The 23,086-nt window shown below is 42.4% G+C and overlaps 2 protein-coding genes across 4 annotated transcripts in view; one reads left to right on the top strand and one right to left on the bottom strand.

Annotated features, from left to right (window-relative positions):
* Tti1 (TELO2 interacting protein 1) overlaps positions 1–15,702 on the bottom strand; it is a 49,886-nt gene extending 34,184 nt beyond the window's left edge. The window contains exon 1 of the mRNA XM_005082658.4: positions 15,591–15,702. The gene's annotated coding sequence lies outside the window, so the exon portion shown is untranslated. The remainder of the gene's footprint in view (positions 1–15,590) is intronic.
* Positions 15,703–15,761: 59 nt separating this feature from the next.
* Rprd1b (regulation of nuclear pre-mRNA domain containing 1B) overlaps positions 15,762–23,086 on the top strand; it is a 47,162-nt gene continuing 39,837 nt past the window's right edge. The window contains exons 1-2 of one of the 3 annotated variants that reach the window (XM_021234433.2): positions 15,762–16,268; positions 22,768–22,897. In XM_021234433.2, coding sequence (XP_021090092.1) covers positions 16,118–16,268; positions 22,768–22,897 — 281 coding nt within the window. In that variant the 5' untranslated portion in view covers positions 15,762–16,117. The remainder of the gene's footprint in view (positions 16,269–22,767; positions 22,898–23,086) is intronic. The other 2 variants (XM_040733080.1, XM_005082656.4) reach the window with 2 other exon arrangements.

The following is a 23,086-nucleotide window of genomic DNA, read 5'->3' on the forward strand; positions in this document are numbered from 1 at the left end:
AATACAGTACTTATCATTAAGAACACACTGTAAGGTTTAGCTGCAAATGGATTTAGCACAAGACAAGATTAATGATGTGGAAGGTAAATCAATAAAAACTGCCCTAACTTAAGCCAAGAAAGAAAAAAGAATGGCAAGCAATGGGTTACACTGAAAGGTCTCATGTGTGAGTAAGTCCCAGAAGAAAGAACATAAAACAAAACAAGGCTGAAATGTCCAAAACAGAACTTAACCCCAGATTCAAGAAACTCAGCTGACCAAGGTGATAGAATCACACCAGCCAATCACAGTCATTGCTGAAAACCAAAGGCAAATAAACAGAAACTTTTTCTTCTTTCTTTCTTTGTTTTTTTGTTTTGTTTTTTGAGAGAGGGTTTCTCTGTATTGTTTTGGAGGCTGTCCTGGAACTCAACTCTCTCTGTAGACCAGGCTGGCTTTGAACTCACAGAGATTTGCCTGCCTCTGCCTCCTCCTCCCAAGTGCTGGGATTAAAGATGTGTGCCACCATCGCCTGGCTCAGATACTTTTTCTTATAGTGGGGTGGGGGCAAGAGATATTCTCCCTGTATAGCTTAGTCTGGCCTCAAACTTGTGATTCTTGCTTCTGCCTCTTAGTGCTGGAGTCACAGGTGTATACTACTATGCCTAGCTAACAAGGAGAATCTTGCAAGCAGCAGAATAAGATTGAAATGGTTTCTCAACAGCATGACAAAAACTAGAAGTGACTAGGGCAATCTCTTTAATGGGACAGAAGACAACTACCAACCTTGAATTTTATGCCTCACAAAAACACTTTCAAAAATGAAAAGTATGGTTTGGGGTTTAGTTCATGGCTCAAGGTCTTGGGTTTTAGACCAAAAACTGAGGGAATTCATTGCTGTTAGGGATGCATTAAAGGAAGTAGAGTAGGAAAATTAACCTAGATAGAAGCATGGAAAGTAGGTAGAATGAAGACAATGGAGCTAGCCAGTACAAACAGTGTTAAATGTACATACACATCAGTCATTATCACATCTTTTGTAGTTTGTGGATACAAACTAAAATGGGGTGAAGTTAAGTGTTTCGGGAGTCCACAAGAGCCAGGAAGTGGTAGACAATTTTACCAGATGAACTGCATAAAGATGTCAACATTTGGAAGATGTGCTCTTAAAAGAATTGGAAGCAAATATCCTTACAATGTCAGTAGAAATAGGATAATACCCATTTTTGATTAATCTAAAAGAAGGTAAAATGAAAAACAAAACAAAACAAAAACCAACCAATGAACCACTTAGAAAACAAATAGTAAGATGGCAGACAATGTCCAAGTAGAGCACATCAATTCAGAGTTTCTTACAGCAGTGCTACCAACATTTTAGCTAGATGATAATTCATTGATGGAGGGCTGCCCTAAGCATTGCTAGGTATTTAGCAGTTTTCTTGGCCTTTTGATTTTAGATGCCATTAGCATTCTCACTGCTATGACAACCAAAAATGTCTCTAGCTATTGCCAACTGTCCTGTGGAGGCCAAAAATCACTCCTGGATGAGAACCACTAGGAAAATCCACAGGATCCCAATCAAAAACGCAGCATGATTTTTCTAGAAAGTAATGCCAGTCATAGCGGTGCCTGCTTTAATCTATGTGCTAGGGAAGCTGAGGCTACAACATTCTGAGTTTGAGGCTAGCTTGCATTATACAGTGAGACTCTGCCTTAAAGCAAGTAAACAAACACACAGCAACAAACAAGAAAGGAACATGGTTCTAAAATGGTTAAGGGAATGCAAAAGATCTAGGCTATCACAGACAATCCTAAAGAATGAAACTGGAGAACTCACCTTATCTGATTCAAGATAAACATATCTGGAATGATACAATTGCTGCATAATGGCATAAAGAAAGACATATATACTTTTGGAAATAAAGTCCAGAATTAGTATCTTATGTAGAACACTGCCAAAATTTAGCTGTGCATACTTGGCAAAGGTGATAGTGAAATGTAGTGGAAGAAGACTCTTTTCTTTCTTTGTTTTTCTTTTTTCTTTTCTTTGAGACAGGATTTCTGTATAGCTCTGGCTGTCCTGAAACTCGCTCTGTAGCCCCAAACTCAGAGGCTCCGTCTCCCTAATACTTAAGAGTGCTGAGGCATCACCACGCCTGGCTCAAGAATAACCTTTACAATTAAAGATGCCATATCACTTAACACTGTATATGAAAAAAAGTATAGTCATTTCTACTTATCCATGGGGAGTGTGCTGTAAGACCCCAATAGGTTCCTAAGACCAAGATTGTATCAAATTCTATACATACTCTATTTTTTCCTACAAATACTCACTCTGAGAAGGTTTAATTAGTAAAGTAGGCAAACAAACAAACAAACAAAAAAGCAAAATAAAAAACAAACCCAAGAACAGATTAACAGCAATACTGCAATACTAAAATTATGAGAATATAGTCTATAATAAGTGACTAAGTCTATGAATGTACTCTTCTTGCCAAGACATTTGTGTGATCACCAACTTGACACCTAGAATCACCTGGGGAAAGTCTCAATGACGGATGTTCAGATCAAGTTGGCCTGTAGGAATGTCTGTGGGGGACGGTCTTGATTGTCTTAAGTGATGTGAGAAAACCCATGCTATGAGTGGGTAGTATCATTACTGGTTTTGGGCCCTGGACTTATTAAGAGTAGAGAGAGCTGGCTGAGCGCTAAACATGCAGGCAGGCATCCACTTCTACCTGTTCTTGACTGTAGATGTGATGTGGCTAGCTGTTTCAAGTTCCTGACTTCTCTGCAGAAATGGACCATAACATGTAATTGTGATCTAGAATAAACTCTTTCTTTCCTAAATTGCTTTTCGTCAGGGTATTTTACTGACAACAGGAATGAAACTAAGACAGTATTTTTGAATCATGGAAGTCAGAACTATAGATGAGGGAGATGAGGGGCTCCCTCCCTCTCATACTAATTTAAATGTATAATGTAGAACAAAGAAAACTCCCCAAAGAGGAATATTTCTGTGACTTTGCTGTGTGTAAACAACAGGAACCCCACCTTTTTCTCTGCTGCAAGGGTCTTACTACGTAACCTGAACTGGCTATAGTCTTCCTCCCTCAGCATCCAGAGTGTTGGGACTACAGGCATAACATACCCAACTAGCAAAAGTTTCTTAAATAGTATCTAAAAGCCTAGCGTGGTGGCTTGTATTTATAATCCCAGTACTTGGGAGGCTGAGGCAGGAGAACTGTACCAAGCTCAATATCAATATGAGGTCGATAATGAGATCAAGGCTAGCCTGGGTACAGTGTTAAGACTGTCATAAAAATAAAACAGAGTACTTTTGCAAAGGACCTGGGTTTGAGTCTTAGTACCTACATGGTGGTTCACAACTACCTGTAATTCCAGTTCTAGTGGATCTCTTGCCCTCTTCTGACTTCTGTGGACACAGGCACATGTGTGGTGCATATACATACATGCAGTTAAAACATTCATATACATAAAATAAGTAACAATAAAAGCTGGGTAAGGTAGTATACACCTTTAATCCCTGTACTCAAAAGACAGAGAGAGGAAAGAGAATCTCTGTGAGTTTGAGACCATCCTGGTCTACAAAGTAAGTGCCAGGCCAGTCAGAACTACATAGTTAGACTCTGTCTTAAATAACTACAATACTATCATCATTGCACATCTATGGGGAGAGGATGATGATTCTAGATGCTGGCAAGGATAGGAAGCAACACAAATACTCAGGAAAACGCTTCAACGGTAACTAATTCTGCAGCAGAGCAGGTGTGCTCCATGGTCTAGCCAATCCACACCGATACATACCCAGCAAAAATGCATATACAATGTCCAATGTCCTCAGAAGATAAATTCAGGAATATGCCACTCATTGTCACCCTGGCATGGAAGCTACCCAAACGTCTACCTATGGATAAACAGTGTTATCATCTCTCAGTGGAATGCCATCCAGATTAAACCTTACCACAGCCAGACTTCTAAAGAATGGGCTAAGGATGAGAAATAAAAAGCAGACTTTTGTAAGGAAGATAATGTAACACATTGCTACTTTGATATGACTATAAAAGGCAATCATATAGCTTTATAGGGTTGTCATGAAATCATGTGTGTATGACAATATGTCAATTACAGACAGAATTGTTTAGAGACTTAGAGCTGTAGAGTTCTGGATTCTACTTTAAACCACAGCCTTTATTATTTAATGTGGGACTGCTGCTGTGGTTTACAAACAGGGGCCCCCAAAGTGACACTGGGATGGATGAGGCAAGCAGAACAAGTAAACAATTAGGAGTTTAGATAGTAGCTGCATAAGCAGGATGCCGGTTGTGGTGGCACACGAAGGTAGGATTTGCTGAAGGAGGTGGAGGCAGGAGGATCACGAGTTCGAGGCCAGCCTGAACTACACATAAGCAGGAGTGGACAGCCATGATTGCTAGTGGCCATCTAAAGTCTTCCTAGTTTTATGTTCCCTTCATGGTCTTAGAAGCACTTGCAACTGGAGGGGTGAATCATGTCTTCCCTCTGCAAGCTTTTCTGCCTCATCTCAGAGATGTGCCATACCAACAGTGGGTGAATCCAAAGGTGGACTCTGTACAGGATACCATTATCTTTTACAGATTTTACGGATACTTTTTGTTTGTTTTGAGACAGGATGTCTTTACAGGTCTCTGGCTGTCCTGGAACTCACTATGTAGATAAGACTATACTGGAACTAACAGAGAGTCATTTGCCTCTGCCTCTCAAGTACTGGGATTAAAGGTGTGTGTCACCAACTCTCAGCTCCTTTACTGCCACCAGAAGGGTAAGAGGGCAGATCACAAAGCACTTACCATATTATACAAGCAAACAATGGAAATAGAGAGATAAAAGCAGGCAAGAGGGGCTCAAAATTGGATGACAACAGAGAAGTGCTCATAGAGGATTTATACTGAGGAAGACCATACCTAAAATCCTGTCACAAGAATAGGCAGGATGGAAGCAGAGATAGAACACCTAACAAGAGGTGTCACCCCGTGGTGTCACCAATGAGATCACCTGCTTAGGCTTTCCACTCACTGTTCCTCCTGGCCTCTGCTGGATGTGACTTCTGAGTGAGGCCTCCTCATCACCCCTATCTGAAACTGCAACTCATTCTCACTCCTCACCTTGGTCCTCCCAACCTCTTTTCCCTGCCTTTTATTTTCCTTCACAGCACTTAGCACCATCTGTCAAACCAGATTACTACCTGTTTACTTTAGTTTTGGATCATATGCAGGATCACCTCCATTCACTCGAATGTAGGTTCTAAAAAGTGTCATCTTTGTCTAGCTTGTTTGAAGCACTGAGTGTTTAATGCTGCCAATGGCTGGGACCCAAGGTCTGGTTCTCTCACTGGGGGAACTCTGATGCAGCTGTGTGTGAAGTGGATTCTGGATAAGAACCACCATACTTTTCTCTTGGGAGGGGTTATCCCTCCAGGCAGTTGATCTGATTAACCCTGGAGGGACTGGCTTTACTTTTTTTTTTTTTAAAGGCAACTAGTTTTAGATTGTGGCTGTAGCTGAGACCACTACAAGGGCTTTTCTGAGGTGGGTTTCAGTCCCCATTCTCCCAGTCCTGGCTATGTGGTTTCCTTAAGTTTTAGCTACTTCAAAAAAAATTAAATTTGATGGATAATATGGTCTGCAAAACTTTCAGTCTCTAATGATTGCTAATGGAAAGGTTTGAACTACAGAGATAGGAGTTCAAACATAAGAAGTTCGTATACAATTCCCAAAGTGGAAGAAGAAAATCAGTGCTGTTTTTTTGTGGGTTTTTGTTTTGTTTTGAAAAGACTGTCACCCTATGAGGACTGGACTAAGTCCTCACTGTTCAAGAGTGCTTGCTGCTCTTGCAGAGGATCTGGTGTGATTCCACATGGTGGCTCATAACATGTGGGACTTTAGTCCCAGGGAATCTGCTGCCCTCTTCTGACCTTTACAGGTACCAGGCATGCATACAGTAAACAGACATACACACAGGCAAACTCTCATATGAATAAAATACAAAGAAATAATCTTAAAAAATAAAACAACCAAAACCCACCCCATATTAGGTACTGTACTAGGCATTTGTGTGTTGGACTTGTAGTGTGGATGTGTAACATGTTTGTGTGCAAGAACTCATGAATGCGGATGGAGGCCAGAGGTCAAAAGCAGATGTTTTTCCTTAACTTCACTTTTATTTATAGGGCCTCTCACTGTATCTGAAGCTCACTGACTCTGCTAGACTGGTTGGCCAATGATTTTGAGGAGCCCACCTGTCTCTATCCAACAGACTCCCTCCCTCCCTCCCTCCCTCCCTCCCTCCCTCCCTCCCTCCCTCCCTCCCTCCCTCCCTCCCTCCCTCCCCCTCTCCCTTAAATATAGACTTTAGGAAGTTTGGTTTTTGCCTAGCTTGTTTCTTACTCTTGCCACCAAGTGGTTATTTCATGCTGCTACTGGCCATAATTCAAGGTAGGTAGTAATCTGGTTTGACAGGTGGTGCTAAGTGCTGTGAAGAAGAAAAAAAAATACTCCCAGTGCTAGGATCTTAGGTACACATCACTGTTCCTTGTTTTTTATGTGGATGATGGGGATTGGAACCCAGGTCCTTATGCCTTTGTAGCAGGCATTTTACCTATTTAGCCATTTCCCTAGCCCCCATGCTAGGTTTGTTTGCTTGTTTGTTTGAACAGGGTCTCTTTATGTAGTCAAGGCAGGCCTAGAACTCACTACGTAAACCAGGCTGGCTTCAAACTCACAGAAATCCACTTGCCTCTGCTTCCCAAGTGCTGGGGTTAAAAGCATACACCATTGTACCTGGCCATGCTAGATACTTTATGTCCACAAAAATTCCTCATCCACAAACTGAGGCGCCTAAACGTCAGAAAGATGAGGCCCACACAGGGAACAGGTATCAGACAAAGGATTTGTCTCAAGATGGACTCCAAATGCTGGTATATTTTTTGTATATACCAGGGCTTTGTATTATACCAGTCTGGTTGTTCATCAGATTTAAGGAACAGTTTAAATTCAACTTCCTGGGATCCATACCAGATTTAATGAATTGCAATCAATGGGGGGGGCAGAATGCTTAGGAATTCATGACTTTATGAGTTCATAAGGTCAGCCAGGAGTAGGAACCCTGCAACATGTAGTCTATGCAGGCTCTCTATCTCAAAAACAGGAGTTCTGCAATGAAAGAGACTCAACATTCCATTAACAGTCATATTCAGGGTGTTTGGAGGAATACTGTCTTGAGTTCAAAAGACAGTTTGTCTGTCTTCCCACTAAAGGATGTACTCATTTAGAGTTGCAGCTTGGCCTGTGGTTCCCTCACACAATAAATGAACAAAAGAAAATATAAAACTCTCAGCACACTGAAGTTCTATTGCTTCCTGCTTGGCCTTGTTTCTTACAAGCCTATAAGGAACAATAACCTTTGAAAAGGATACATACACAGATATAAAAACATCATAAGTAAATCAAATGGAATTCTAAGAGACTGAAGACTGAAAAAAGATAACAGAAACAAAAACAGAACCAAAGGCAGACTTGAGCTCTACCATATCATTAATTAAGTTAAATGTAAAGGGCCTAAATATACTAATTAAAAGGTAGAGACTGCCAAAATGGATTTAAAATTATGGTCTAATTGCAAGACTGTTTACAAGAAATTCACTTAATGTAACAATCAGGTAGAATGAGATCCAAAGGACAGAGATGATATTACCATGCAAATGTTAACTAAAGCAGTAAGAGTTATAGTAGATACAGACTTCAGATCAAGGTTACCCGAGACAGAGAGGTACAGCATATAATAGTTAAGGAGTAAATCTACTAAGAAATAGCACTTCCAAATTACACACACAAAACGACTGCTGACAAATGTGTGAAAAATAAAAAAGCTACAAAGTATACAAATTCAAAAACACAGGTGGAGATCATCTCTACTCCTAAGTCAACAATTAATAAATAATAGCCAGGCAGAAAATCAGCAGACCCTGAAGAAGTCATACCACTACCACCCACAAGACCTATGATATGTATACAACACTCTACCCTACAATAGCATAATATACATTCTTGTCAAGAGCCCACAGAACAATACTAAGATAGGTCATGGGGCTAGAGAGAAGGTTTAGCAGTTAAAAGCACTTGTTACTTTTTGCAGAGGACCTAGGTTCAGTTCCCAGCACCCATAAGGTAATTGAGAACCCTCTGCAATTCAAGTTTCAAGGAATTCAACATCCCTTTCTGACTTCCGTGAGCACCAGGCACACATGTGATACACATACATACATGCAGGCAAAACATTAATTTGTACAGAAGTTGAATGGGTGCATGAGACAAATCCTTTGTCTGATACCTGTTCTCTGTGTGGACCTTACTTCATCTTTCTGAAGCTTGGGCTCCTCATTTTATGGATGAGGAATTTATGGAGTTCAGTGTTGGGACTGAACTCTGGTCTCCTGCAAGAGCAGTAAGTACATCCTCTTAGTCACAGAGCCATCTGTTCAGCCTCCAACCTCAACAAATTTTAAAGAACTCAAATCATACAGAGAATGTTCTCCAGTCATAATGGAATCAAGTTTAAGATCTCACAAATGTGACAAGTAAACAACACATGGAACAAAGAAGACACTTTAAGATAAGCAAATAAAACCAAAGAAATAATGAAACAAAAATACAGTATCTTTTTTTCTTTTCTGACTGGTGACATATACTTGCAACCCCACATTTAAGGGGCTGAAGCACCTGGGAGTGACGGTGCACATTTTTAATAAGTTCCAAAGAGGCAGATCTCTGTGAGTTCCAGACCAGCCAGGCTACACAGTTGTAGCTCAGTGAGAGAGTACTAGTCTAGCATGCACAAAGGTGCAATTTCCAGTACTGTGGAGGGAAAAAAACCAAATGAGGGAGAGGGAGAGAGATGGGGAGAGAGAGAGAGAGAGAGACAGAGACAGAGACAGAAAGAGAACCTAGCTAATAAAAATGAAAATAACATCTATAATCATTGGGAAGCAAATATTTATTTTTTAAATTTATTTAATTTCTGTGGGAATTGAACTCAGGGCTTCACACATGCTAGGCAAGTGCTCTGTCACTGACTATATATTCCCACCCCAGAGATAAATTTATGATATTGTTATATATTAGAAGAAAGGAAAGGTTTCAAACTCTCCTTTCCGAAGAACCTAGGGGGGAAAGGGTAAACTAACCTTAAAATAAGCAGAAGGAAGAGAATCATAAAGATCCAAAGCAAAAACAAATGAGAAGAAAAGAAAGTCAACAAAGGCTGGTTCTTTGAAAAGATCAACAAAACAAACTTCTAGCAAGACCAAAAGGGAAGACAGTGAGAAAAGGAGAGAGGTACATCATGTTAACAACGATAAAATCAAATAGCAGGGCAGGTTTTGCAGACATTACAAAAATAACACAAGAACACCATGAATAACTTTCCAAATTAACCGGACAATTCAAACAGTATTTGTCTGATTTTTGTGACTACAACAAAATCTCAGAAGGTAGAGAACTCCCAACTGCAGCTCCAATAAGGTTGTCATCCATGATAGGGTGTGACTTTATAGTGATTCTGCTGTTTCAAGATCACACACACTTCTTACCACTGAAGGTTGGCTTTCAGCAATGCTGTCTACAGAAAGACCTTCTAGAGCCATCACTGCAATCTACACAGGTTTGCTCACTGTGGGTCCTGTACTGCCTATGCTTACGAACAAACGAACCCAACTATCACTGGGGGTGCTTCTATCCTTGAACCCCCATATTTTGTGCTCTCTTGTGCACTTTCTAGCGTGGACAGATAAAGGGCACCTGTACGACCTTCATATTGACAAAGAATTTTGCTGGGACCTATGGAAGATGGGAATGTCTGACACATCTCTGAAGACAGATGAAGATGAGCACAGTACTGGAATGCATTTTCCTTATCCACGGGTACCCCATGAAGATGCATTTACCATTATGTCTGTGCCAGTTGGAGTTCTGAATATAAAAAAAACCTCTTACACAATAGCTAACAGATTCCAGTAATGACTTCATGTGTTGTCGTCACCCCATCCCCCCAGCCACCTTTTTTTTGCCTTTGGAGGTCAAGAATCTATTAGAGTTATTATGATGAATCCCAGACCCCTAGGAGTATTATAAACAATTAGATTCTGTCTCTTTTATTAATTATTTGAAGAAATACCATAATACTGTAGAAGGAAGACATCTCATTGGGGCATTCATAGTAACGGCTTTCACAGAAGAATGCATGAGTGTAAGTCCAGTTAAGCCAGTAGAGAATTTGGTAAAAGAGGTCAGTGAGCAATGCAGCTGGAGCACTCAGGGCCCTCTGAAGCCCCAATCCTCAGAGATGCCCCTTCACAGAATCATTATCAATCTGTCCAAGGTCTCAGCCCACCCAGCCTTTACCAAGATGATAGTTTTGGTTTGGTTTGGGGGAAAGCTCAGGAAAACAGAACTCTCTTCTTTTCTAGGGAGGACAGCCCTCTTTTAATCTCAACTCATTAAAATGGGCAGAAGCTTTTAAAACAAAATTGCATTAAGAACAGGGGAGGTGGCGCAGTGGGTAAAACACTTACTGTGCACGAATGAGAACCTGAGTTTGAATCTCCAGCACCATGTAAAGCTGGGTACAGTAGCAGCATCTGTATGTAATCTCAGTGCTCCTACAGTGAGACTGGAGGTAGACAGGACACTCCCTGGAACTCTCATGGCAACATACAGTGACAAACAGCTAAGAGACCCTGCTGCAAACCATAAGAGACTCCTATCTCAATGTGGAAGACAAGGGCTGTCATCTGAGATTGTCCTCTGACTTCCACATGCACGCTGTGGCACCTGACACTCAAATTCATACACACAAATATCCATATACATCAGACACACATACCCAAAGACTAAAAATTACATTTATAAATGATCCCTATTAGAATACAGCAAGTCTGCAGTTACAGAAGATTTAACCATTCCTGTTGTTCAACAGACACACATTTCAGTTTCTAATAAAAGGCTATACAACTAAAACACATACACACACACAGACACACAAAGGCAGACTACCTTGTTCTGGCTCATAGTTCTAGAGGTACAAGGTCTAAGGGCTGTGCTAGGTGATGGTCTTCTTGCTAGCAGAGTTCCTGAAGTGGTACAGGGCCTCATAGGACAAGAGACGGGGAGTGCACGTGTGCACCTGTCTGTTATCCTCCTTATCACATAAAGCTACTTAATCAGGGGAGCTTCACTTTAACATCCTTAATTGTTAATAATTCCAGTTGCTACCCAAAGGCCATACCTCTGAATGCCAAAGTGCCCGCTCTCTCAATGTTCCACAATGGAGATTAAGTTTTAATACATTAAGCACTATAGGGCCAACAAGTCATATTCCGACCACAGCAGAGACACAGTGGTTTAAATCAAATCACTGCAATTACATATTAGGAAAGACTGCTGAAGCTTTGCAACTTCTGTGGAAAACAAGTTTGTCACTAAAAACTTCATCAAAAAACCAAAACGAATTCACTGGCAAACTTTAACTGACATTTAGAGATAGATAAACACCAATTCTGCATGATATTGACAGAGAAGTGGAAGAAACAGTTTCCATTTTCTGACATCAGTAGCATGCTGGCACACAACTAAAGACTGAGGCTTTAATCTCAATACTCGGGAGGCAAAGGCAGGAGGATCTCGGTGAATCTGAAGCCAGTCTGATCTACACACTGAGTTCCAGGACAGCCAAGGTTATATAGAGACCCAGCCTCAAAAAAAAAAAAAAAAAAAAAGCTAGCGATCTAGAGACAGTAAGAAAGCTCAACAGGCAAAAGCACTTCTATCAAGCCCAACAACACGAGTTCAATCCCTCGGCCCGACCTTACTCTGAAAAGCTGTCTTCTGACCTCAACATGGGCATGCACTTGAGAGCACGCACACACACACATACACATCCATGAACACTCAAAACAAATAATCATTAACAAGAACATTTTAAGGTGTTTAAGGGGATAGGGTTACTGAAGAAATGGCTCAGTGGGTGGAGGTACTTACCACCAAGTCTGACAACCTGAATTCCATCCCAGGACCCACATGATGGAAGGAGATCCAACTCCTGCAAAGTGTCCCAACAGCCACAAGAGTGCTAGACATGCATGTGTGAACTCACACACACAAAATTAATTAACGCAAACAGTAGTAACAAAAACCTACAGACTAATTTCCTTCATGTCTACAGACACACACATTCTTTTTTTTTGGGGGGGTGGGGGGTTTGAGACAGGGTTTCTCTGTATTGTTTTGGAGGCTGTCCTGGAACTCACTCTGTAGACCAGGCTGACCTCGAACTCACAGAGATCCACCTGCCTCTGTCTCCCGAGTGCTGGGATTAAAGGCGTGCGCCACCAACGCCTGGCTTCAGACACACACATTCTAAACTAAACATCAGGACACCCACTTTAGCAGTACAAACAGGTTACAACAAAGTAAAGTTGTTCTGGAAATTCACGGTTGGCGCAGGACTTGAACATCAACCCCTAGTAAAATTAATATTAAAAGACCAAAGAGGCTAAGTTGCATAATCACAACACCTCCATCTTCCAGACCTCTCAATGGTAACCTATCCTAAGCCTTAGCCTCTTTCTGCACCTTCTTCCTTAGGACTCCTACATCTTTATCTGTAGCCCAGAACTTGCCCTTGAATTCCAGGCTGATAAGTCCAATTGCCTATGTATTTGTATAGGTAGCCTCTGTACCTGTGAGTCCTAAACCACCAATTCAACCCAGCACAGACCAAAAATATTTGGTAAGAAAAAAAGCCTGTGATTGTACTGAACATGTACTCTGCTCCTTAGTGTTAATTATTCCTTAAAAAACTATGTAACAACTCTTTTGTTGTTTGAGACAGAGTTTCTCTGTGTAGCCCTGGCTATCCTGGAACTCACTTTGTAGATCAGACTTGCATTGAACTCATGGAGAGAACTGCCTGCCTCTGCCTTCCAAGTACTGGGACTTAAGGCATGCACTGCCACCCCCCAGCCCATGTAACCACTTTTGCAAATCACTTACATTGTACTATATATGAACTAGAGGTGATGCGGCACCTGTGTGGTGGTGCACTATCCTAGAACCAGTCCCCAGACACTGACCAGTGATTGCTGACTGTTCCTAGATAAGCATTCCCAACCAAACATGTCCACCCTGTCCCTTTCAGCCCCCCAAACTGCTACTCTCTCTTCCTCTTTTTTTTTTTAATTCAGTAAACAGAAATTCCATTCTTCTATTGCTTAGTTAAGTATTCCTGGGGCCACCTCAACCCTTGTCTTCTTTTCATATCCGAACCCAGTCTACCAGCAAATCCTGTTATTTCTTCCTTTAAAACATCTTCATATTCCATCATTTTCCTACTTCCTCCACTGGTACAATCCTGGTCTGAGTCATCCTTTTACCTGGGTTATTACAACAGCTGACAAACTGGTCTTCCTGTCTTTCTTGTACCACGACTGTTTCCTACATAACAGCTTTGCTTATGTAAGCAAAGCCTCTATGCAAATGTAACAAACAGTACAGTGCAATTAAGAATAAAATGTTCTGCCTTCAATTGCTACCGTCTATTCAGAGAAACCTTAAATCCTTACTTAGTAAGCCTTCATGTGCCCATGTGACATGGTTCCTCCATACTTTTCTGGGTTCATCTCTAGCTACCTTTCTGATTTCTCTCATTCTGCTTATACTATCTTTTCTATTCCTGAAAGACAGCTTATGGATAATTCTTTGCAAGCTGACTAAATATTTACTTTATCCTCTCTGAAGGGCATATATAATAGACTTCTATGTGACCAACTTATATATTTTCCAACCCCATGTATTTTCTACTCCCCTTGGCTTCCTGGACTTTTATGCAAAGCCCTTGTCATCTTTGACTCATTTTTTACTTGCATACCTGTTTCCTATCTTCTCTAGCAGAAGGTAAGCTCCAAGGACAGGGATGTTTTGTATTTGCCTAGAAACAGTGTGCTTCAGACACAGGTGCTCAAAAATGATTTACTAAATGAAAGAACCTTTGGCTAAGGTGGAGAACTTGTGATCAGGTGACTTTGACTGAATTCTAGTTTTGCCGTTTTCTTGCTATGCCTGAGCAACTTCAGATAGGTTCTTATTATCAAATGGTGATGACAATCCCCACTCCAGAGCACTGTTGTCAAGGATTGAGATTTAGTAGTGATGTGATGGATACATAGACTCAGTACCTAGTACATGACAGTTAATAAATACTCAGCCATTGGTTAGATTAACTCTCAAATGCCCTAGCCTTTTTTTTTTTTTTTTTTTTTTTAGGCAGGGTCTCACTTTGTAGTTCTAGATGGACTGGAGCTCACTATATAGTCTAGGTTGGCCTCAACTCCCAGAGATCCACCTGCCTCTGCCTCCCAAGTGCTGGAATTAAAGATGTGCACCATCACACCTAGTTCAAAAACTCCAGCTTATAATTATGAGTAGGTGTTGACTTTTATGTTAATTCAGTCAATCATCTATGAACTCAGCTTTGATCCCAGATGCTGGGGCACACTAGGATACACTCTCTTCACTCAGATCTGCGCTATGTGATCTTGGAACTTACATGCTCATTATACTTCTCTAACCTTCTGTTTAACCTTTGTTAAACCATGAGACTTTGAAAAGTGTCTAGCACATAGCAATTCTCACTGTGCTTGCTACGATCACGATGTAGTCCAAGTGAGGGGGTCAGAGCACGTATACTAAGAACAAAGCAATTAAGAAAACCAGGCATCAACTATAGGAATGTCTTCTAAGCTGGGATGGGCCCACAAATAAGTTTAACAACGATCAGGGAAGGTTTGTGTGTGGGGGTGGGTGGGTACAGGCACTGAGGGAAGAGGAGGGTGTCAGGCTCAATCACTCTCCATCTTATTCCTTCGAGATTGTGTCTTTCAGTGAACCTGGAGTTAAGCTGGCAAGTAGAATACTCCAGCGATCTTCCTGCCTCAGTCCCACAGCTCTGGAGTTACAGACCTGGTCCACCAACTTGAGTTTTTTAATGAGTGTCAGGATGGGAACTCAGGTCCTCATTCTGGCAGAGCAAGCCCTCTGACCCTTTGAGTCATTGCGCGCGCGCCCCGGGAGAGTAAGGGGCGCGTGTGTGTGTGTGTAGTAAGGGGTGGGGGAGGGTGTGTGTGTGTGTGTGGAGTAAGGGGTGGGGGAGGGTGTGTGTGTCTGTGTGTGTGTGTGTGCGCCCCGGGGGAGTAAGGGGCGCGTGTGTGTGTGTAGTAAGGGGTGGGGGAGGGTGTGTGTGTCTGTGTGTGCGTGTGTGTGTGCGTGCGCGCCCCGGGGGAGTAAGGGGTGGGGGAAGGTGTGTGTGTGTAGTAAGGGGTGGGGGAGGGTGTGTGTGTGTGCGCGCGCGTCACGGAGGGACAGTGCAGCCTGGGCCAGCCACCTGAGCGACGCGGCCCTTCCCACACCCAGGCCCCGCGCTTTCTGCCTCAGTGTCCCCTCAGGATCCGCTTCTGGACGCTTCTAAACTGCCGAACTCCCTCTCGCTCCCGCCACTCTTACCTCGTCTTCCAGTCTCTCCCTCACTCTCCCGCCTCCTGCACCTAGCCGGAAGTGACGAATAAGTGGAGCGCCGCGCCGCGCCAGAAAGGTTCTGCCGGAGCGGGAGAAAGGGTTCCCGTGAGGCTTACTGCGCCGGCGCGCTGGCGCGAGCGGTTAAAGCGCCTTTCGGCTTCCGAGGACCTGGAGTTGTTTCCTCGGCCTTCCCCGTTCGAAGTCCCTTGAGCGAGGCCAAAGGAGACCGCTGTCTCCCTAGGATCGTTTTCCTCCGGCTCCGAAGCCTCTCGGCGCCCGGCTGTGGCCCTTGCCCTTTGACCCCGTGGCGGCGGGGTGAGAGGTCGGGTGGCCATCTTGTGGCGGCGGCGCGGGTGGCTGTTACTGCGGAGACCTGTCCCCTCCCCCAGGCTGGTACCCCTAGCTGTCTGTCAGTCGGCGGAGAGCCCCGCAGCCTGTCAGGGGAGGCCCGGGCCGAGTGCGGTCGATCTCCCCGTCTCACCGGGTGGCCCAGACCGCTCCTCCCCGTCGCCACCATGTCCTCCTTCTCGGAGTCAGCGCTGGAAAAGAAGCTTTCAGAGCTGAGCAACTCTCAGCAGAGCGTGCAGACCCTGTCCCTGTGGCTCATCCACCACCGCAAGCACGCAGGACCCATCGTCTCCGTGTGGCACCGCGAGCTCCGCAAAGGTGATCACCCCCGCCCCTGGGCTCTCCCATGGTGTGCTGCCCAGACCCCTCTAGCTTCTTATTAATTACGCCTCGCTTTGCAGGCCTGGGTCTCTGACTGAGCTTCTGAGATTGGACACATTGTTATTGCATTTCTTGGAGGGGGAAACTAAGGCCCATTAAGGTGTAAGATACTCATCTGAGGTTCTATGGGCTCCAATGTCCAGACTTGGAGTTAATTAAGCTGCTTTTCTCCTCAGACTCTCCCCTCACACTTGGCGACGGTTGTGTTTTTGTTGTTGTTTTGTTTTTAAATCTTGGCTGTGCTTGGAGCTGGGAGCATTATGCACCAGACCCTGTTTTGGGCATTTGGAGTAAGATCCAGCGGTCTCTGGTCGGACACTCTACATTGAGACCTGGCGCAAACGCTTTCTAGCTAAGTAATATTGGGCGTGTTTCTTATATCCCCGTGTCTGTGTATTCTTACTGTAGAATGGAGACGAAGTTAGCTGTATTTACAAAGCCTTTGCTCCATTTAAGTCACTGGCCATAGACTTCAAAACAGCCCTGTAAATTGGGTAGCCTTCTGCACTTACAGAATCTGATGTTCATTGAGTGAGCTCTGCCTGTTACTTTCCAGGCCCTGTGTGGGACACTTAATAGCAAGTTGTCTCTGGCGTCTATTTGGAAGTTAAGCCTGCCTTTGCCATTTGCCCCAACAGCTTAACCTCTGTGCCCGTTATGTTTCCTTCTACAGAAAATGGAGATGTGATAATTTGTGTTGCCATGGCTTTATCATGTGCCACTGTATGTAGGTTGCTTTTGTTTTTGCTTTAGGACAGGGCCTCACTATTTATTCTGCACTGGCCTGGAACTCCCTACGTAGACCAGGTTGGCCTCAGAGATCCCCCTGCTTCTGCCTCCCAGATGCTGGGATTAACAGCATATGCCACTATACTCGGTGGTTCTTTTTGTTGTTTTGTTTTTTTAATTCTCAGGGCCTTTTGAAGTAGGAACTTTGAGGATGGGGAAACCCCAGGGCTGGACAAAGCCGATTGCGATAAGAAGCCAGGATAATCCAGTAAACAGTTTGGTGTGCTGTAGGCAGAGTGCAGGCTCGCAGCAGAGTGGTGAGTCAGGACTGTTGATTGCCCCGTGGTGGACGCGGTCTTTGCCTTCAGTGAGCATAGCACGTCCAGTGGTAACTCCCACTGTGCTGGGCTCCTTAGCAGAAGGCTAAGAAGTGAGGTGTAGTGGACAGTAACTCCATGTGTGTCTCTACACACTGTGTTGTAGATGAGGAACTGAAGTGGATAATGGTATATTCAAGGCTTTGAACTGGAGAGGCTATGCAGGCACCAAAATCCAGGATTTTTTTTTCCCCAGGAGACTAGACTCTAGGCCCCTTGCAGAACCTCCCAGTTATGATTTGCTATACTGAGATAGGAATCCCTTCAGCTCTCTGGGGCAGTTAGGTAGAGCCTGGGGTGCCCAGCCTGCACCAGACTATATATCTATAACATCTGGGGAGACATGAGAGAACTGCCAGTGGCCTGCTGAGTTCTGTTTGATAGAATCTCCTGATCACCTTGAAATTGTTGGCCCATCTCAACCTTCTGTGAAGCCTTCTCAATTCCTTACTGTACCCTGCTTGAGTTCTTGAAAAATAGCAATTTAGAGACTACTTTCATTGCTGAAGCTCCTTTATCTCTAATCTTATCTGATAGAGTCTTCTGTAGCAAGTAGGCTGGCATTCCTATCCCCATTTTATAGATACAGCAAGATCAGGGGTCTGTAGCAAGGACATGGGCCCAGGGAGGACTGCTATCCAAGACTTGGGCTTTTTCAAGTACCTAGTGCCTCGGTGATCTTAATGAGTGAAGGTGGTCTGAGTGCAGCCAGCTCTCCTCTATTGAATATTGTCTCCCATCCCGTTATTTACCTTTACTTCATTCTTGGTTATGTCTTTCTCACTGGGTTTGTTTTCATCAAGGCCTTTTAATGTGGTTACAATTGTGTCTATTACCTAGTTAAAAATGAGTTTAGCTGTGCCTCTGATACTGTTTTCATATTGAGTAAAGGATCTAAGCAGCACTGCTTCAGCTGTTTGTGGCAGCCTCAGTATATGTGTTTCCCACAGGGTAGCCACTGGCTATATGGGGCTGTTGGCCATTTAAAATGGTGACAAAGGAACTACACTTTTGAATAAAATGATTAAGTTCCCCAGTTTTAAATAAAATGATTTAAGTTCCCCAAGTGTTGACTGGCCACCCATGGCAGATAGCTACCAGATTGGATCTTGCAGAACTAGAGTTCTTCCTCAAGCATTGAGGTGAGTGTTCATCTCCTACCCAGGTTCCCTTGTGAACTGAAAATGTCCTCAAACTAAGGCAGAAAGGGGTTTGTGCTCTGATGTTGAAACTGACTAGTCCCTTTCGTTCTAGCTCACCTGAGTTTTTAAAAATGGCCTTTTGTGTTTATGAAGAAGTTGTTTTCCCCATCTAAGACATTGCCATTGCCTCTGAATTGTCATCAAAGTACCTATGAGCAGTACAAAAATGATTTCCTCTCACTTAGGAATTGCTTTTGTTTTAATATGTTCCATTCTTTCCACTTTCTCAGAATTATTCACTGGTCCTTTAGATTGTAAGCAGAACTTCTCTCCTTTATGGAATATTTTGGTATTACAATGCTATTTGATAATTTTTTTTAGACAAAAAACTTTTTCCCCCTCTCTTTATGTAGCCCTGGCTGGCCTGAAACATGCTGTATTGACCAGGCCAACTTCAAACTCCCAGAGACCTGCCTGTCTTTGCCTCCCAAATGCTAAGATTAAAGGCATGTGTGCCACCACACCTGGCCAAGATAAATTATTTTTTATGGTGTTTGTTTGTGGCCACAATGTAGGTAAATAGTTCCCTTTTTCCAGAATACTTTGTAGCTTCAGTCTACACATCAAAAATGTTTTGATTAGCCAGTCCTTCAATCTTTACTCAGCAACTAGTTTTACTGGTTTGGAATGGGCTTTGGTAGGAGGTGGGAAGATACATTTTGTCAGATTGTCACCCAGTGTTGGAGTACTGGGATGTGTGGAGTGTGTGTCTTTGTCATAGCGCTGCTACCACGAGGTACTTGTATTGCTCTTTTAGGCCCAGTATGATTTAGGCCCTGGAACTGTAGTTATAGGCAGTTTGAGCTGTCATGTGGGTTCTGGGAATCAAACTTGGGCCCTCTGGAAGAGCAGTGAGTCTGCTCTTTTTGTGAGATGGGGTCTCACTATGTGGCCCCAGCTGGCTGGGAGCTCACAGAGATCTGCTGCCTTCTACCTCCCGGGTGCTGTGATCACAGTCATGTCATACCCAGCCGTAGGAGTGATTTTTTTCCCCTTAAATCAAAATAATAGTTTGTTATTATTTCTTTAAAGGTCATAAAAGGAAAAGCTGTACTGAGTGACCAAAGCATTTACCCTGAGTTTTAGGTTACATAATTAGATGCTTATCAGAACTGAGAACTTTTAATATGTCTACGTCGAGTATCATATTCCTCTTTTCTATTTTCACTCTTGATTTTATTCTGTCTATGTGACATTTTAATTGCATCATTTTTTAAAATTAGGGTTTTTTAAAGATTATAATATAATCACATCATTTCTTCTTTCTCTTTCCTCCCTCCAAACCTTCCCATATACCCCTTGCTCTCTTCCAAATTTATAGCCTCTTTTTTTGTTTTTTGTTTTTGTTTTGTTTTGTTTTTTTTAGACAGTGTTTCTCTGTGATACATCTCTAGCTATCCTGGAATTCCCTTTGTAGATCAGACTGGCTTCGAACTCACAGAGATCTGCCCACCTCTGCCTCCTAAGTGCTGGGTTTAAAGGTGTGCACCACCACACCAGTATAACTTTTTTTATTAATTGTTGTTATGTACCTCTATGTATACACACATATATATTTCTAAATAAAACGTGCTCTGTCTGCATAGTGTTACTCATATGTACGTTTTCAGGGCTGACCATTTGGTTTTGGATAACCAACTGGTATGTTCTTTACTGAGAAAGACACTTTCTCCCTCTCTCAGCATCCCTTAGTCTCTATAGTTCTTTGTGTAGGGTTGACGCCTCAGGGCCCCTTCTCTGTCCATGTTAGCATGTCTGCTGTTGTCCTTGTTCAGCTCATCAGTTAAGTTTAGGCGGTCACGTTGATGAGACTTTGCAGATGTGGCCTCCAACTTGTAATATCTTTCTATCTCCTCTCCTGATCCCTGAGCCTTACGTGCAGGCTTGGTGGTTTTGTTTTGTTTTTTGTAGGTGAGACTGGATCTGCAACTGCATTTTGATTGGTTGTGGTTTTCTGTAATGGTCTTCATCTATTGCAAAGAAAAGTTTCTTTGGTGGGGAGGAGGACTACACTTATCAGGAGTGTTCTTAACTGCTGAGCCATCTCTCCAGTCTTGCTATAATCCTACCTTTGTAACAACAGTAAGATACTGTGCCAACTATTGATGCTTTTATTTTTACTTTAAAAAAAAGAAAGAAAGAAAAACCAGTCTCAGTATGTAGTTCTGACTGCGTTGGAACTTGTTAGCTCTAGGTAGACCAGGCTAATCTCAAACTCATGGAGATTTTCCTGCCTTTGTCTTCCCAGGATTAAAGGTATGCACTACTCAATATACCTGGCTTTATTTTGCTTTTGAATAATCATTATGACAGGTATAGATTTTCCACAATCTCCTCAAGTAATTATCTAAATTAGGTTATTACTAGATGGCTAGTGTAGTTCACTATCTTCCTGTCTAATTCTGTGAGCATTTTAGGGTATAGTTTAAACTTTAGTGTGCAGCCTGGCATATTTATTGAGACTCTGTCTTCAAACAAACAAAACAATTACAATGTGCTTTTAAACCCTATTTTTGGCCTTTCAAGACAAGATTTCACCGTGTAGCCTTGGCTGTCCTGGAACTCACTCTGTAGACCAGGCTAACCTCAGACTCACAGAGCTCTGCCTGCCTCGGCCTCCTGAGTGCTGGGATTAAAGGTGTGTGCTACCCACCATAGCCAGACTTGTAGCTGAGTTTTAAAATGTCAGATATTCTACCTGCTGTGCTTTTCAGAAGTGTTCTTTGAGAGCAGTGGCGTAAGGGCTAGGTACACAGTGTGTAAAAGTTGGCATAAATATTGCTAGAGTTTTCTCTTTAACATTGAAGAAAACTTAGTGTTTTGAAGCATCTTATTATATTCATATTTATTTCTTTTAAAAGAAAACTGGGAGCAAAAATGTTAGTGATATAACTTTAGAGTTGAGAACTTATGTGCATAGAAGCTAGAAAATTCAGTAGTGTTCCCCAAGCAGCAGTAACTCAGGTGTATTGCATAAAGCTTTTATGGTTTAATATACGATACCGTATAAAGTACTAGAAAATGGCATATTTTGTATGTGTAACAGAGAGGAATTATGGCTTTTGTGGGAGCCATGATTTTGCATATTCAGACTTGAGATGTGTAAATTTTCAACAATGATACAACATTTCTGCATGTTTGTGTTTGAGATAAACATTCACTGGTGTATCTTAAGAGTCTTCTGGGCTGTAGAGTCAGTATCATTGACTGACTATAGTTATTGGCATATCAAGGAAAGATTCTCAGTTGAAAGCATCAGTTGTAAGATTTTCTTTCAAAGTTGAATCCTAATTCAGTGCTTCACTCTAGAATGTTTGGTAATGAAGATTGTATGTGAAGTTGACGTCTGTTCTCACAGCACAGTGAATGAATACTTTGGTTTAACTTATCTTTAAGAATTTTCCTTGGTCTAGGCGGTGGTGGCACATGCCTTTAATCCCAGCACTCGGGAGGCAGAGGCAGATGGATCTCTGTGAGTTCGAGGCCGGGCTGTACCGACAGCCTCCAAAACAATACAGAGAAACCCTGTCTTGTAAAACAAAAAAAAAACCCAAACAAACAAAAAAAAGAATTTTCCTTGAATTATCTTCATTCTTGCTGCCCATTAATTACCTGTGTTAAAGTAGCACAAAAATGAAGCTGTTGTGTTTCATTCTCCCAAAATTGTATTCCTAAATGTGCATGTTAGAAACTTTAAGGGGTTCCTTTATTTTATTCCATTGTTTTATTCACTTATTTACTCAGAGAGGTAACACTCACCTTAATGTTTTGAGTGCGAGCGCGCGCGCACACGTGCTTGCTTATGTGCAGGTGCATATGTGTGTGGAGGCCAGGGGTTGATGTGTCGTCCTTAATCACTATTCACCTTATAATAGCAGGTTAGGATTTCTCACTTAAACCCAGAGCTCAGCAATTGGGCTAGCTAGTTGCCAGTCTCAGAGAACCTACCTCCACCTGGCATTTTGTTTGGGTGCTAGGGATCCAAATTCCAGTCCTCATGTTTGTGTGACAAGTGCCTTACTGCTGAACCATCTTCTCATTTGTAATGTTCTTTAGGAATATCCTAACCATCACTAATTAGAATTTCTTTGGTTTAAATTAAGTTTTTCTTCTTTTTCTTTTTTCCAGCCAAATCAAATAGAAAACTTACTTTTCTGTACTTAGCAAATGATGTCATCCAAAACAGTAAAAGGAAAGGACCTGAGTTCACGAGAGAATTTGAATCTGTCCTTGTGGATGCTTTTTCTCACGTTGCCAGGTATGTTTTCTACTTGGGGGCTTTTACATTTTGCACTTCTTTGTTCTGTTGTTTTTGTAATGTCCATTATAAATTGACAACTTTGTGCTTTACAGAATGTTGTGAAGGACAAATTATGGCTTTATGTTTGCTTTTTGTTTTTTTGGGGGGCCTTAACTATAATCTGGACATGTAAACATTTTACAACAC

Source organism: Mesocricetus auratus, unplaced genomic scaffold, assembly GCF_017639785.1.
Source record: "Mesocricetus auratus isolate SY011 unplaced genomic scaffold, BCM_Maur_2.0 Super-Scaffold_100028, whole genome shotgun sequence".
In the NCBI taxonomy this organism is placed as follows: Eukaryota; Metazoa; Chordata; class Mammalia; order Rodentia; family Cricetidae; genus Mesocricetus; species Mesocricetus auratus.